The 16,490-nt window shown below is 48.8% G+C and overlaps 1 protein-coding gene across 1 annotated transcript in view; it reads left to right on the top strand.

The window, feature by feature from the left end:
- The window catches only part of SYT11 (synaptotagmin 11), a 28,054-nt gene that overhangs the window by 6,701 nt on the left and 4,863 nt on the right, over positions 1-16,490 (top strand). The window contains exons 2-3 of the mRNA XM_081173707.1: positions 4,134-4,948; positions 13,150-13,273. Coding sequence (XP_081029833.1) covers positions 4,134-4,948; positions 13,150-13,273 — 939 coding nt within the window. The remainder of the gene's footprint in view (positions 1-4,133; positions 4,949-13,149; positions 13,274-16,490) is intronic.

Below are 16,490 nucleotides of genomic sequence, written 5' to 3'. Positions count from 1 at the left end.
GGTGACCTTGGGCCAGTCACACTTCTCTGAAGTCTCTCAGCCCCACTCACCTCACAGAGTGTTTGTTGTGGGGGAGGAAGGGAAAGGAGAATGTTAGCCGCTTTGAGACTCCTTCGGGTAGTGATAAAGCGGGATATCAAATCCAAAACTCTTCTTCTGGGAGCCACAGGTGAGAGCTGACCAAAGATGGACAAACTAGCCCAGAAAGAGCACAGCACGTCCCCCACCAGAGGCACTACCCCTCCCCTCACACCCCATAAATAGTTATAAATCACAATTTACAATTAGTAACAATGGTGAAACTACGCATAGCTCAACAATGGAAAAATAAAAATCCCCCAATACCGATAAAGCAGCTGAGGAAAGCACGTGGATTATAAAACTAGCATACGAAAGGAACGTGGCATATAATCATTACAGAAACAAGTTCATTGAGAAATGGGCCTTATTCATTCAATTCTGGAATGACAAAGTAAGAGATGAAATACCTCCTTATAATTTATTCACATTAGTTTAATACTCTGTCTTTATGCAATAAGGAAAATGGAAGTAGAAATATTAAACTCCCACATCTGCATTATATGCCAGTACATAGCCAATGCTGCAACTAAATCTAACAGTCTTAAGGAAAGCATGTAGGAATAAGTCTATTTGCATATGAAATGCCTTATAAATGAAATATGAGTTTTTAGCATATATGAAAAACTATATAGTGATTTCTGCACAGATTTACAAACACAGTATGACTAATAACTGTGCAGCAGCCATTAAGTATATTTTTGCCACTTGGGAACGACAGTGTTTGTTTCGGAATCTGTTTTCCATGTTTCCTTAATTTTTTTAAAAAAAATTATTATGCAAAGCCTGAAATTTAGCGATTCAAGGTTTCAGGTGAGGGCATGTCCCAACCCAACCTAGAGGTGCCAGAATCAATCCCGGGACCCTTCTGCATACACAGCTTATGTTCTGCCACTGAGCTACAGCCTTTCCATTGGCGCCCCCTGTTCTAGGGGGGATAAAGTGTCCCCTAATTATTTTTCAGCTGCCTGCTGTCTAATCTGAATGATTTTGGCTTTGTTTTAGAGTGGGGTGTCCTCTTGCACCAGGGTGTATTTTCTGGAATTTCTACCCCCACCCCTTGCAAACTAGGGTAATTTGCACAGGAAATTTTTTGAACGCCTTAGAGAGTGAACTAATTTAGCATATTCACCATACTTTAGTAAATAGTTTGGGGGGCGGGAAGGTTTGGAAACTGCTAAGCTTGCCTAATATATTCACAGCTGGCTCCTGTTCGTTGTTACTGATGAATTTATTAAATGCCTGGGGTGAGGGGGTGGGCAGGAATTGGAGGGAAATGAAAGCACTGGGGAAAAGAATTCCAAATCATTTCCACAGGAAAAATAAATAAATCACAACCCGCATCAGTTCCAGGCTTGCTTTGCCGTGCCTTGCAATAACTGGGCCTTTCTGTTCTCTCCAACAAACAAGAGGCACTGAGTTAATCTGGGTGATGTCATCAGCACAGCTGAGGTCACCCTTTTGTGTGTTATGACTTGAACATTAAATTCCATGGTTACCTTCTCATAGCTAGAGGCATGGAGAGCGGTATGACACCCCCTACTCACACATACTAAATCCCACCAGTGCATATATTTGTGTGTGCGTGTATTCTGCACTCATAATAAGGCTCTGTACACACTGTTCTTTAAAGCACATTACAATCATAGAATCGCAGAGTTGGAAGAGACCCCGAGAGTTATCTGGCCCATCAGTCAGTCCATGTTTATTTATGGCAAAGAGGCAGCATATTAAACAAGAATTTCTGCATAATTCTCTACATGAACAATAAAAACGATTGATATGGGGTTTAACAATCAATATGCTAATTAAAGTTAAAGGGACTCCTGACCATTTAGGTCCAGTCGTGGCCGACTCTGGGGTTGCGGCGCTCATCTCGCTTTATTGGCCGAGGGAGCCGGTGTACAGCTTCTGGGTCATGTGGCCAGCATGACTAAGCCGCTTCTAGCGAACCAGAGCAGCGCACGGAAACGCCATTTACCTTCCCGCCGGAGCGATACCTATTTATCTACTTGCACTTTGATGTGCTTTCGAACTGCTAGGTTGGCAGGAGCAGGGACCGAGCAATGGGAGCTCACCCCGTCACGGGGATTCGAACCGCCGACCTTCTGATCGGCAAGTCCTAGGCTCTGTGGTTTAACCCACAGCACCACCCGCATCCCTAATATGCTAATTAAGTGTACTTAAAATATGTACTTAATATGCTAATTAAGTGTAATTAAAATACATGCATTGAGTCCACCCCCTGCAAGGCAGGAATCTTTTGCCCAACGTGGGGCTCAAACCCACAACCCTGAGATTAAGAGTCTCGTGCTCTACCGATTGAGCTATCCTGGGAACATTATTTCCCTTCAAAGAATTCTGGGCACTGCGGTTTACCCCTCGTAGAACTGCAATTCCCAGAAACCCTTATCAAGCTACACATAGTGTGCAGAATGCTTGGCAGAAGTAAAGCATGCTTTGAATAGGCTTTGAAGGCATAAGTGTGTACGCAGCTTTAAAAAATGTATTAAGAGTCTTGTGGTACTTGAAAGGCTTACACAGGCCCATGCAGAGCTTGTCTGAGGCCTAGGGCAAGTGTACCTGGCTGCATACCCTCCGACATTTCTCCAATGAAAATAGGGACATCCTAATCCATCATCATCAAAATAATCATTTTACTATTTATAACACACACACACCCATTTGACTGGTTTGCCCCAGCTACTCTGGGTAGCTTCGAACAACAACAACAAAAAATACTAAAACATTAAACATTTAAGAACTTCCCTATACAGAGCTGCCTTCAGATGGCTCGGGGGTCAGATAACTCCATACCCTCTGACATTTCTCCAGTGAAAACACAGACGTCCTAAGGAAAAGTGGGACATTCCAGGATAAAATCAGAAACCAGGACGGCTTCAGCAAATCTGGGTCTGTCCCTGGAAAATAGGGACACTTGATGGGTCTGTGTTTTGCCCCCTGCCCCACTGCACGGGCCTGCAGTCTCACCCACATCATACCTTTTGAAGCTCATTTTGCCCCTCAAAGAATTTTGGGCGCTGTTGTTTACCCCTCACAGAGTTATAATTCCCAGCAACCTTTAACTAACTGCAGCGCCCAGAATTCTTTGAGGGAAAGAATGTGCCATGTCTTTGAAGTCCATACATTTAGAGCACACGGCTCTCCCGAAAGAATCCTGGGAACTATAGTTCATTATGGATGCTGGGAACTGTCATTCTGTGAAGGCTAAACTACAATTCCCAGGATTCTTGGGGGGAAGGCATGTGATTTAAATGTAAGGGGTGTACGTAGCCTTTAAAACCTGGGGGCAAGGACTGTCTTATCACTATTATTTGCGAGCTGCCCCAGGGAGACTTTCCTCATCTGGAGCTCAGGATAAATAAAGAGCAGCTGGCTGAATAGATTATCCATCCCAGTGGTCCCCAAAGGGGGTGCTGGGATTACCTAGGGCAGCCCTAGAAGGCGAATGGGCGGCAAGGGGGTGCTGAAGGTGTAAATGACTACCAGACTTTGAAAAGCCGGTATCTGTGGATCAAGTTCATCAGTTTTGTTGAATTAATTAACCTAAATAGTTTTAATTGGATTTTGAATAAATGTGCAATTAATTGTTACTGTTCTCAATGTTATGGCGCTATTATCAACCTTAGCGAGTCATGCAAACTGGTGTTCTGAATAATGCTTTTTTGATATATCGTCCAAATCCAGTTTCAAATCTATGTCATGGTGCTGGTTTCGTAATTTTAGGCTTGACAATATATCACAAATCAGGGTGTGGGTGGGGAAGGGTGCTATGCAAAAAACCACAATGCGGGGGAAACTGTGAAGCCAGCCTTTACGTAACTCAGTCCTTATTTCAGGCATTGTGATATATCCGTATATCGTGATGTTTAGCTGGTGAGAGATCGCAGTGTTGAAAACCAGATGTCGCCCAGCTCTAGTGGGGATGAGTTTATGGAAACCAAGGAGCCGATGGCTCAAAAAAGTTCGGAAACCACTGATTTATCCCCTCTCCCTTCCCCATTCCTCTCCACCTCACTCTTCCCCACCCACAGATGTCTCCCCGATCGTGGCGGGCCTGATTGGCGCCACCGTCTTAGTGGTGTCCGTCTCCATGACGGTCTTCGTGTGGACCTGCTGCCACCAGCACGCGGAAAAGAAGCACAAGACCCCCCCTTACAAGTTCATCCACATGCTGAAAGGCATCAGCATCTACCCAGAGACCCTGACTAACAAGAAGAAAATCATACGGATCCGGCGAGACAAGACGGGAGCTGCCATGAAAGATGGAAGAGGCAACCTTCTGGTGGACGCAGCAGAAGCTGGCCTGGTGGGTTCCGACAGGATCTCCAGCGCGGCTCCCTGTGTCAACCAGCTCCCGATCAAAGCCGATTATGGGGACGAGTTGAGCCCGGACCAGAGCTTGACTCCGGTGGGCAGCAAGCCTTCCTCTCCCTCTTCCCCGGAAGAAGAGGTCACTCTGGGGACGCTGACCTTCTCCGTGGACTACAACTTCCCCAAGAAAGCTCTGGTCGTGACCATCCAAGAAGCCCGCGGGTTGCCGGTCATGGACGAGCAAAACCAAGGCTCCGACCCCTACATCAAGATGACAATCCTGCCCGACAAGAGGCACCGGGTGAAGACGCGCGTCCTCCGCAAGACGCTGGACCCCGTCTTCGACGAGACCTTCACTTTCTACGGGATCCCATACAGCCAGCTGCAGGACCTGGTCCTCCACTTCCTGGTGCTGAGCTTCGACCGCTTCTCTCGAGACGACGTCATCGGGGAGGTGATGGTGCCGCTCGCCGGGGTGGACCCAAGCACAGGGAAGGTCCAGCTCACCCGGGAGATCATCAAAAGGAATATACAGGTAGGGGAGCTGGGACCCGGGGGTTTCACTAGAGGGACTGTCCAAGTTCCCTTTCCTGGTACAAGACCTTTATAGAGATCCTAGGCACTTAAAATATTTTGGCACCCCCATATATATCAAATTCAAAAAATAAACCATAACAAACTAGAAAATGATTTTTCGAAAAGAAACCTACAGTAAGATGGAAAATAACGTTTATTTTTGCATGCTTTCACCTTATTTATATTTGGGGGGAAAGTTCTCCTCGTTTTTCTAATTGCAAAGTCTTTGATCAGGTCCTTGCGTAACGCATCTGCTTCTACACTTAGTAGAGATAAGGCATGTTGCCTGCCTTGGTACATAGTTGTTCTGTTGGGGTTTCTTAAATATACATCGACTGAGAAAATGGACGCCCAGCCAAATCGTTTGTAATATTTGTATGCAATTTTTTCATTTATTGCGGGAGCCTTTTTCGTGGAACCTGGTTGCGCTGCACCGTGGCAAATCTGGCAATGGAACATTTATATAGTGCCCTCCTTCCCTTGATGCCCTAAGCACGCGCTTATGTTGCTTCATGCCCTGTCCTTGCCGTTGGTGTCCAAGCGAGCGGGGTGGGGGTGCTGTGAGCCAGCAGTAGGGGTTGTACCTGCTGGTAGGACCCACAAGACAGGTGTGCTGATGCAAGAGCCAAGGGGAACTGGTCTGTGACATGGACCAGGACTGCCCCTCTCAAGTCCAGCAGCCTGTTCTAGCAGCAACCAAACAGATGCCTTAATGCAATGTTGTTGGACTACAACTCCCATCATCTCTAGCCAGCAGGACCAGTGGTCACGGATGGTGGGAATTACATAGTCCAACAGCAGCAGGAAACACAGGTTCAAGAAACACTACCCTAAAGGGAAGGAAACCCAAAAGCAGGGTCTGAGCGCAGCAGCGACTCTCGCCACCTGGAACTATTAAGTAGTAGACTGCCACCAATGGTGCACGGAGGAGGCAGCCATCATGGCAAGGAACCAGAGATAGCCTGATCCGTAGTGAATCTTTCGTTTATTTTATTTCACAAAATTTATATACTGCTTGATTGTAAAAAAACAAACACCCAGCAACCTCAAAGCGGTTCACAAAAGGAATAAAACAATGAAATTACTAGTAAAACACAGTCACATTTACACAGCATTCAGTTAAACAGTAAAACACAATTTAAAGTATTCAATAATAATTGAAATCAACAATAAGCTAAAAAGCAGATTAAAGCACGTGTTTACATTTTATGTGCCGATAGGCTTTGCCTAAACAAAATAATGTTTTTAGCAGGTGCTGAAATGAGTGCAGCAAAGGCGCCTGTCAAGAGGCAGGGAGTTCCAAAGTATGGATGTAGCCCCATTAAAAAGGATGGATTTTTCTTACAAATGCAGACCAAGTATTATACCCACCAGCCGCTTTATACAAAAGGGAAAGCGTCAGAGTGACACTTGATATGGTAAAATGCAACACGTAAAAAGATCTGAAACCAGAAAATAATAATAGTAATAATAATAAAAAAACAGGAAGAATACAAAATGCATAAGATGCTTGCCCAGTAAGATATTAATAAGGAGAAGTCCTAGCCACCCCCAACTGAAAGATGAGCACCAGTGCATGAGGCAACATTAAATAACCAAAGGTCGGAGTAAACAAAAGGTATCAGCCTGGCTCCCAGGGGCCGACAGGGATGGCGCCAGGCAATTCTCCCTGGGGAAAGCATTCCACAGACTTGTCTCATCCTCTCTGAAAGCCCTCCAAGTTGGTGGCCATCGCTGCCTCGTGTGGACGTGAATTCCATAGTGTCATTTGTGCTGTTGGGGAACAAGTATCACCGTATTTTTCACTCCATAAGACGCACCGGACCATAAGACGCACCTTGTTTTTGGAGGAGGAAAACAAGAAAAAAAATATTCTGAATCTCAGAAGCCAGAACAACAAGAGGGATCGCTGTGCAGCGAAAGCAGCGATCCTTCTTGCTGTTCTGGCTTCTGGGATAGCTGCGCAGCCTGCATTCGCTCCATAAGACACACATTTCCCCTTACTTTTTAGGAGGGAAAAAGTGAGTCTTATAGAGCACAAAATACAGTAACTGTGCACCTCTGGGAAGTGGAGACAAGGCAAAGGTTCACCACAGCAGCAACTGGGGCTGTTCTCAGGAGATCCAAAGAGAGCTGTTGTCTGAGCACAGGCCTTTTCTGCCTGGTCCAGAAGGACTGTTTCATATTTTCCTAACCGCAGATTCCTTGCATTCTGCTGAAACTCCTGGATTCTTCATGAGAGGGTGCATCTCAAGCTCAGAACGGCGCGATTCCAGTTTTCTGCGCATGTTTCTTCCTCCTCCTCCTCTAAAGAGGAGGAGGAACATCTGTTCTGTAACCTGGGATTTTGCAAGGCATTGTTCCAGCCAGCGGAAGCGGCAGACTCCCCGGGAGCGCGAGCAGTAATGCAAACAAGCGCAGAGCTGGCAAGGACAGTAATCAGAGCAAGGATTGGGGTCAGCCGCCTTCAAAGTGGTAGCTGGAAAGGAGCCAGATCAGCACTATGGAGGAGGGCGCTTTGGGAAACTGGGCTACATTACGACAGATAAACAGGATGTGGATTTTTGCTCAGGCAATACACAATCCAATGTTTTTTTTCTCTGTGCGTGTGCTTAGCTCCCAAACAAACGTAACAGGCAGATTTGGGGGGAAGGGAATAGCACGGTGGCAGGGAATCTGTCCCGGGTTCAATCCCAGCACCTGCAGATAGAGCTGGGAGAGATTCTGTATTTGAAATCCTGGACAGTTCTTGCAGGTCAGTGCAGATGATACTGAACTAGATGGGCTAATGTTCTGATTCTGCAAAAGGTAGTTTCCTCTGCTTCTGTGGTCTGCTGCAGTGATGAGAAGCCTGTGGCCCTTTAGATGCTGTGTGTGACACTGTGGCCCGCTTTATCATTACCCGAAGGAGTCTCAAAGCAGCTAACAATCTCCTTTCCCTTCCTCCCCCACAACAAACACTCTGTGAGGTGAGTGGGGCTGAGAGACTTCAGAGAAGTGTGACTGGCCCAAGGTCACCCAGCAGCTGCATGTGGAGGAGCGGGGAAGCGAACCCGGTTCCCCAGATTACGAGACTACCGCTCTTAACCACTACACCACGCTGCTGTTGGACTCCAACTCCCAGCAGCCCTTGCAAGAGGGGCCAATGGTCAGGGATGAGCTGCAGTCCAGCAGCATCCTTCCAGGAGCCACATCCCAAGGGCAGGCAGATCCAGAGGCAGAATGGGCAAAGCAACGAAGGTTTCCTTTGTACAGTAGGCTGCTTCTCTACACTCACCCGCATCTCTATGCTCCATCCAAGCAAGTAAAAAGGAATAGCAGAGTTCAAGGACTCATTCCAGCCAGGGAGATGCACCACGGGAGGGTGAAAAGCAGGGCTGATAAGGAATGTACATAAGGAACACATGTGGAGAGACCCAAGGGCCAGTTGGAGAGGTCTGGAGGGCCACACCAGAGATTCTCCATCTTTGGCACAGAAGCAAGCTCCTCTGGCAAATCTTTGGCTTCTGCTTTGAGTTGTCTAGACATTTCTTTAATTAGGCAGGATGGGTGGCTTTCAAATAAATACATAAATCCCGCTTCAATGGGATGACACACCTCTCTGCACAATTAGAGGGGGTTGAAATAAAATCTTTGGGCTCGTAAACCAGCTGTTGTGTCTTCCTGTCGGGCTTTCTAGGCAGTTAAGCTTCCCTTGCTTCTGTCTGCCTTCCAAGCTGCAACTATTGCCCTGTTCTAGCTGGTCTGAGGATCTGTGATGGGGAGGGGGTCCCCCTCCCCTCGAGCAAAGTCAGAAAGCAATTGACACTGGAACAGAAAGCGACTGGCATGCAGTTATTCCTGCAGCTGAGAACTGGAAATGTTGGCACGTCTTGCTTGGGGGCTTCCCATGATGCGTATCTGATTCGCCACTGGGAAAACATGATGCTGGATTAGAGATGGGCCAGCGGGCCGTTCTTATGATGCAGAGAGGGATGAGAAAGTGAGTTACAGGCAAGCTGTTAGGAGTCGCATCTTTCAGGACCAGGGAGAGCTCCTTGAGACAACAGGAAGCCAATCCAATGAAGGCTCCCTTTTTCTGCCTTCCCCCTTCCGATGTCTTTGGACAATAGTTCCCATCAGCCCCTTTGTAAACTACCTGCTGCCTTTGTAAACTACAGTCATACCTTGGGTTACAGACGCTTCAGGTTGCATTTTTTTGGGTTACGGAATTACCGGAAGTACCGGAATGGGTTACTTCCGGGTTTCGGCGGTGGCACATGCACAGAATCACCAAATTGCGCTTTGCGCATGCGCAGAAACTCCAGGTTGCAAACCGAGCATGCGCATACGTGCCGCTGCAGGTTGTGAACACTGCAGGTTGCGAACATGCATCCCGCACGGATCACGTTCACAACCCGAGCGTCCCCTGTACTTTGCTGTTCGGGGTGGCGGGGAAGGTTTTCACTATCAGAGTAAAAAGAGGTGGGGGTGGGAAATCTGTGTGGCTCTCCATGTCCCATCAGCCTCAGCCACCACAGCCAACTGTTCAGAGATCGTGGGGACTGGAGTCCAGCAACACCTGGAGAGCCACAGCCTCCACACTCCTCTCCTAGACACATGTCCCAGCCAATCAGGGATCACACATTAAATGCACTTACAACAGAGATGTAAAGCAGGGATGAGGAGCTCATGGCCTTCCAGATATTGTTGGGCTATGTCTCTCACCAGCCCCTAGCCAGCATGGGTCCATAGCTCAGAGGTTTAACAACTGTCACAAGGTCCCAAGCTCTGTCCCCAGCATCTCCTGCCTGAAACTCTGGAGAGCTGCTGCCAATCAGTGTGGACAGTGCTGAGCTGGGTGGACCCCATGGTCTGACTCAGTGAAAGGCAACTTCCTATGTTTCCAAGAGTCCCAAAAGCTGGGCAGAGAAGCTTGAAAGACCCTTGACCTTAGGACATGTGCGTGTGTAGGAAGAGAGTTCAATGGGAGAAGAGGAGGGAGAGGAAAATATGGCAAGGAAAATTAAAACTGGTAATGGAAGGAGGAGGGGAGCACAGCCTGTGGCAGTGGTCAGTTCAGACACTTGTGAAGACAGAAGGAGAAAGTGTGACACACACACACACACACACAGAGAGAGAGAGAGAGAGAGAGAGAGAGAGAGAGAAAGAAAAGGGGGTGATGGAAGGAGAGGGAAAAGCAATGGCCCCATTCATTCATTTCCAGCTCTGGCACCACTAAATACCAGCCATGTATGATATGTATGCAGCTTTAGATGCTTATGCTATAGCAATTTCAAGGCCCCCTCCTAAGGTTGCCATATGTCTGGATATACCCAGAATACTGTAGTCAGAAGCAGTGTCGGGGCAGAAATATGCAAAATGTCCAGGGAAATCCGGACATATTACAACCCATGTCGGCAATGTCGTTTTTGCCAGTTTTCCTAAAGAAATAGCTCAAAATCAACTTTGCTCGCCCCCCTCCTGCAAAAAATAATAATAATGTAGCTCTGTAAGGGGAATAGAGAGTTTCATATGAAATCTCAGTGCCCATAATAAACTACAGTTCCCAGGGTTCCTTTCTTCTTCTTTTTTTGCAGGGAGGGAGTCATAACTGTAAAAATGGTGTAAGAGCTCTTTAAACGTACAGTGGTACCTCGGGTTACATACACTTGAGGATACAGATGCTTCAGGTTACAGACTCTGCTAACCCAGAAATAGTACCTCGGGTTAAGAACTTTGCTTCAGGATGAGAACAGAAAGGATGAGAACGGCAGCAGTGGGAGGCCCCATTAGCTAAAGTGGTGCTTCAGGTTAAGAACACTTTCAGGTTAAGAACGGACCTCCAGAATGAATTAAGTACTTAACCCGAGGTACCACTGTATAGTGGAGATGGGGCCCTAGTTTCCAATCCCAATGTGCAAACCAGACTTTGCTGGTTCAGATGCCTCAAAGCAGGAAAGGCTGGGCAGGGGGAATCACTGCGGATGAGGGGAGGAGAGAGGGTCCGTCTCACGTCTGGTGCGACATCCGAACCAGCCTCATGCATCTTTCCTGACAGCGCCCCTACAGTGAAATGGAGCAGGGTCAGCCAGCATGATGCCTTACAGACATTGCTGGACTCCAACGCCCACTAGCCTTGAGCACAGTCATGGCTCTCCCACCCCCAATGAATCCTGGGGGCTGTAGTTTGTTAAGGGCACTGAGAGTTGTTATGAGACTCCTCCATTCACCTCACAGAGCTACAATTCCCCGGGAAAAGGAATTGGTTTGGTTGCTAAACCATACTGGGAATGGCAGCTCTGTGAGGGGTGTAGGGGCATTTCCTAACAAATCTCAATGCCCATAACAAACTACAATTCCCAGGGTTCTTTGGGGGGGGAAGCCACGACTGCTTAAATAAGCAGAAGAGTGCTTTAAATATGCAGTGGTACCTCAGGTTACAGACGCTTCAGGTTACAGACTCCGCTAACCCAGAAATAGTACCTCAGGTTAAGAACTTTGCTTCAGGATGAGAACAGGATGCAGTGGCAGCGGGAGGCCCCATTAACTAAAGTGGTACCTGAGGTTAAGAACAGTTTCAGGTTAAGAACGGACCTCCAGAACGAATTAAGTTCTTAAACCGAGGTACTACTGTATGGTGCAGATGGCGAAGAGTCGTTTGACCCAAACGGGGCACTTTCCACTTGTGATTCCGGGAGGAAGGGAAAGGAGGAGGACTGGCTTTAGACAAACGTTAACTCAAGAGTCCCGGGCAGTTCCCAAAATGCCGAATCTAGGACACGACGGCCATGGCAACCCGGCCTGCTATTCACAGCCTTAACAACGGCTTTTTTAAAACACTTGGCAAGGCCCTGTTTTATTTCCACTATATTAACTCCCTTTCAACACAGCCATGTCGTTCCTTTAAAAAAGAAGAAGAAATGACCTACTCGCTACGGACAAGTCATCTACTGCCGAAAAGCATTTAAGGCCACAGCGGAAGCACGGAGGATGTAAACAATAAAACACCACGCCCTCCCTGATTGCAGAGTTCGCTGGCGATTTCGAACCTGCTTTTTAAGGTGGTGGTGAAGTTGCTCTTTCCTAGGAGGTCAGGATTCTGGTCCCCTTCAAAGGTGGGCCATAGGAAGCTGCCTTATACGGAGTCCATCTAGACCCCGCGGGGGGTTACCCACACTGACTGGCAGCAGCGGGTCTCCACGGTTGCACGTGACAGGTCTTTCCCAGCCCTACCTGAAGGATTGAACCTAGGAAGTTCTTCGCTTCAAGCAGGTGCTCTCCCACTGACCTACAGCCCTTCCCCTAGAAATACAAGATTCTAGTCCTCATTGTTTTGCACAAAGAGCTGATTTTAAATAGGAACATGGGAAGCTGTCTTATACAGTAGCACCTCAGGTTAAGAACTTAATTCGTTCCGGAGGTCCGTTCTTAACCTGAAACTGTTCTTAACCTCAGGTACCACTTTAGCTAATGGGGCCTCCCGCTGCCACATGATTTCTGTTCTCATCCTGAAGCAAAGTTCTTAACCTGAGGTAGTATTTCTGGGTTAGCGGAGTCTGTAACCTGAAGCGTCTGTAACCTGAGGTACCACTGTATATCAAGTCAGGTCAAGGGTCCACCTAGCTCGGCGTTACCTATATTGACTGGAAGCTATCTTGTACCGTGTCAGACCATTGTTCCATATAATAATAATAATAATAATAATAATAATAATAATAATAATAATATTGAGAGCTGTACAAACAGGTTGTTGGACTAGATGGGTCTTCTTATGTTCTCCTTCCCCACTGGCTTCCTTCAGCTGACCTTTTCTAGAAGAAGATTTTGGATTTGATATCCCGCCTTTCACTCCCTTTAAGGAGTCTCAAAGCGGCTAACATTCTCCTTTCCCTTCCTCCCCCACAACAAACACTCTGTGAGGTGAGTGGGGCTGAGAGACTTCCGAGAAGTGTGACTCGCCCAAGGTCACCCAGCAGCTGCAAGTGGAGGAGCGGGGAAGCGAACCCGGTTCCCCAGATTACGAGACTACCGCTCTTAACCACTACACCACACTGACTCCAGATGATGCATCCTCAGGGGACCCCCCCCCATTTGCAGAAACTGATAGGGGGACCTGAGGGTGGCCAGGGCTGCTTGGGGTCTGTTGTTCTGAGGATGTATGACCTTATCTCTTTCCAGAAATGCGTCAGCAGAGGGGAGCTGCAGGTTTCCTTGTCTTACCATCCTGTTGCCCAGAGGATGACTGTGGTGGTTTTGAAGGCGAGACATCTGCCCAAGATGGACATCACCGGCCTCTCAGGTAGAAGCTATTTACTCCGCCTCATCTCCATGTTTTCCTTGTGTGCCCCTTTGAACGCTCTTTTGTTCGTGTTACTTTTTAATGAGGGATGGATCTGTTCATTTCGGTTCCTCTTGGTTTCTCATTTCCCCCCCCCCCAACCTTAAATTCAGTTCCCTGCATTTCTGCAGTGATTTGCTTTTTTTTTTTTTTTAGTGAAAACTTGTCAGCATTTTACTGCAATTTCCCCCCCAAAACTGTTTGCAGTTTTGCCTAATAGACGCACTTTGCAAAGCAATTTCCCCACTTTTGTATGCAATTTTATGCACACTCGGTACATGCATTTTCGTACACATTGTTGGAGAACACACAGTGCTGCAAAATTTCGAGAGCTGCAAAGGACGGTGGTGCTTCGATTCATGTAGTTTCAGAGAACGCGGATTTCGTAGGTCCACCTTTAAATGCAAACTGAGTTTCTCCCTCCCTCCCATTTGTAACCACTGAGCCAACTTATGAATCCTGTGCATCCTTGGAGAGATCAGAAGGCAGCCATCCCTTTCTCCTAATGTTTGCCCCAAATCTGCTCTCCTGCAACTAAAGCCCACTAGTTCTAATCCTGGCCAGGACAGCAGCAAAGAACAACTCTTTGCCCTCTTCTATGTGGCAGCCCAAAAAGATTGCACTGTGAAGTGCCCTAAGCATTAAAAACGAAACAAAAAAACACCCCAACATCTCCAGGGTGTTTGAAATGTAAAGCCCCGAAGACACAACTTGATCCTTCATTTGATGTTCACACCTTTTGAGGACAAATTCCAGCTAGGCAAAGAGCACTCGAGGAAGGTACGGAGCAGGTCTGGTGAGGGGTGTGGCCTGGGAAGAGGGGGCGTGGCCTGAAGAGACTCCAGAGGGCTGGATGGCATGACATACCGTATTTTTCGCTCTATAGGACGCACTTTTTCCCCTCCAAAAATGAAGGGGAAATGTGTGTGCGTCCTATGGAGCGAATGCAGGCTCCTTGGCTTCGCGGCGACGCGCCTGTCCTGGAAGCTGGAGGAGGAACAGAAGGGTCTCCTTCTGTTCCTTCTCCAGCGTCGCTGAAGGGGCGCTGCGCCCTCTCCCTCTCTGCGCAGCGCCTCTCCTGTGAAGGAGAGGCGCTGCGCAGAGAGAGAGAGAAGGCGCAGCGCCCCTTGAACGACGCGCCTGCCATGCGAAGCCGGAGGAGGAACAGAAGGGTCTCCTTCTGTTCCTCCTCCCGCTTCGCTGAAGGGCGCTGCGCCTTCTCCCTCTCTGCGCAGCGCCTCTCCTGTGAAGGAGAGGCGCTGCGCAGAGAGAGAGAGAGAAGGCGCAGCGCCCCTTGAGCAACGCGCCTGTCAAGCGAAGCCGGAGGAGGAACAGAAGGGTCTCCTTCGGTTCCTTCTCCCGCATCGCAGCGACGCGCCTGTCCTGGAAGCCGAAGGAGGAACAGAAGGGTCTCCTTCTGTTCCTTCTGCAGCTTCGCTGAAGGGCGATGCGCCTTCTCCCTCTCTGCGCAGCGCCTCTCCTGTGAAGCAGAGGCGCTGCGCAGAGAGAGAGAGAGAGAAGGCGCAGCGCCCCTTGAGCGGCGCGCCTGCCATGCGAAGCCGGAGGAGGAACAGAAGGGTCTCCTTCTGTTCCTTCTCCAGCTTCGCTGAAGGGGCGCTGCGCCCTCTCCCTCTCTGCACAGCGCCTCTCCTGTGAAGGAGAGGCGCTGCGCAGAGAGAGAGAGAGAAGGCGCAGCGCCCCTTGAGCGACTCGCCTGTCATGCGAAGCCGGAGGAGGAACAGAAGGGACTCCTTCGGTTCCTCCTCCCGCATCGCAGCGACGCGCCTGTCCTGGAAGCCGAAGGAGGAACAGAAGGGACTCCTTCTGTTCCTCCTCCCGCTTCGCAGCGACGCGCCTGTCCAGCGAAGCCCGAGGAGGAACAGAAGGGTCTCCTTCTGTTCCTTCTCCAGCTTCGCTGAAGGGTGCTGTGCCTTCTCCCTCTCTGCGCAGCACCTTTCCTGTGAAGGAGGGGCGCTGCACAGAGAGAGAGAAGGCGCAGCGCCCCTTGAACGACGCGCCTGCCATGCGAAGCCGGAGGAGGAACAGAAGGGTCTCCTTCTGTTCCTTCTCCAGTTTCGCTGAAGGGTGCTGTGCCTTCTCCCTCTCTGCGCAGCACCTTTCCTGTGAAGGAGGGGCGCTGCACAGAGAGAGAGAAGGCACAGTGCCCCTTCAGTGATGCGTCTGTCCTGGCTTCTGCTTCAACCCTGCGCAGCCTCTTTGGGCAGGGGGAGCCTTCATCCCGCTGCCCTGAAGAGGCTTGGCGGGGTTACCCCAGAAGCCAGAACTGCCACACGGTATCCCAGAAGCCAGATCCCTCTTGCTGTTCTGGCTTCTGGGGTTCAGAATAATTTTTTCTTGTTTTCCGCCTCCCAAAACTAGGTGCGCCCTATGGTCCGGTGCGCCCTATGGTGCGAAAAATACGGTAGTTGGCATTTCTCCATCCCTGACTTGCACAGACCAGGATCACAACCTTCAGTGGCTTTGCTTTATTTTTCAGTTACCTCCCTCAACGCGAACTCTGGTTCACGAACCCCTAACAGAATGTCAGGGAGGAAAACGTTCTCCTTGGTTTCTTGAGTTAGCGACCTTGTGTTTAGGAGATTGGGGTTATGGTTTGGCTTGCCTCATCTTGAGCTACTTGCTTTTCAGGGTCCGCACCCATGCCCCAGAAACTCTGCCATCATACAAATTCCTAGAAGAGGAGAGGTCTGCCAAGGGCTAAACAGAGCCTCCATGTGGATTGGCAGTATACAGTATCTCTGAATGCTAGTTGTTAGGGGCACATCATGGGAGAGATTCTGTTGCCTTTCAGGCCCCAGGTTCTGAGCTTCCTGGAGACATCTGGCCAGACTAAATGGACCTTTAGTCTGTCTTCTTATGTTTTTACCTTCAGCCCCGTTCCAGGACTCGGGAACATATGAGAGAAGCAGAGAAGCCAGGGATTGGGGAAGACTGTGGCCTTCCTGATTGATGGTGGACTACAACTCCAATCAGCCCCTAGCCAGCATGGCCAAAGGTCAAGGATGATGGGAGTTGGAGTCCAGCAACATCTGGAGGGGGACACATCCTCCAGGAATCTGCCTTATACTGAATCAGACCCTTGGTCTGGCTTAGCTCTGAGCATTGTCTACAATCATAGAAACATTGATTCATAGAAGCATAGAGTTGAAGGGAGCATCCA

This window comes from Podarcis bocagei (genome assembly GCF_964188305.1).
Source record: "Podarcis bocagei genome assembly, chromosome: 16".
NCBI lineage: Eukaryota > Metazoa > Chordata > Lepidosauria > Squamata > Lacertidae > Podarcis > Podarcis bocagei.
This window is presented reverse-complemented; position numbering and strand designations above follow the sequence as displayed.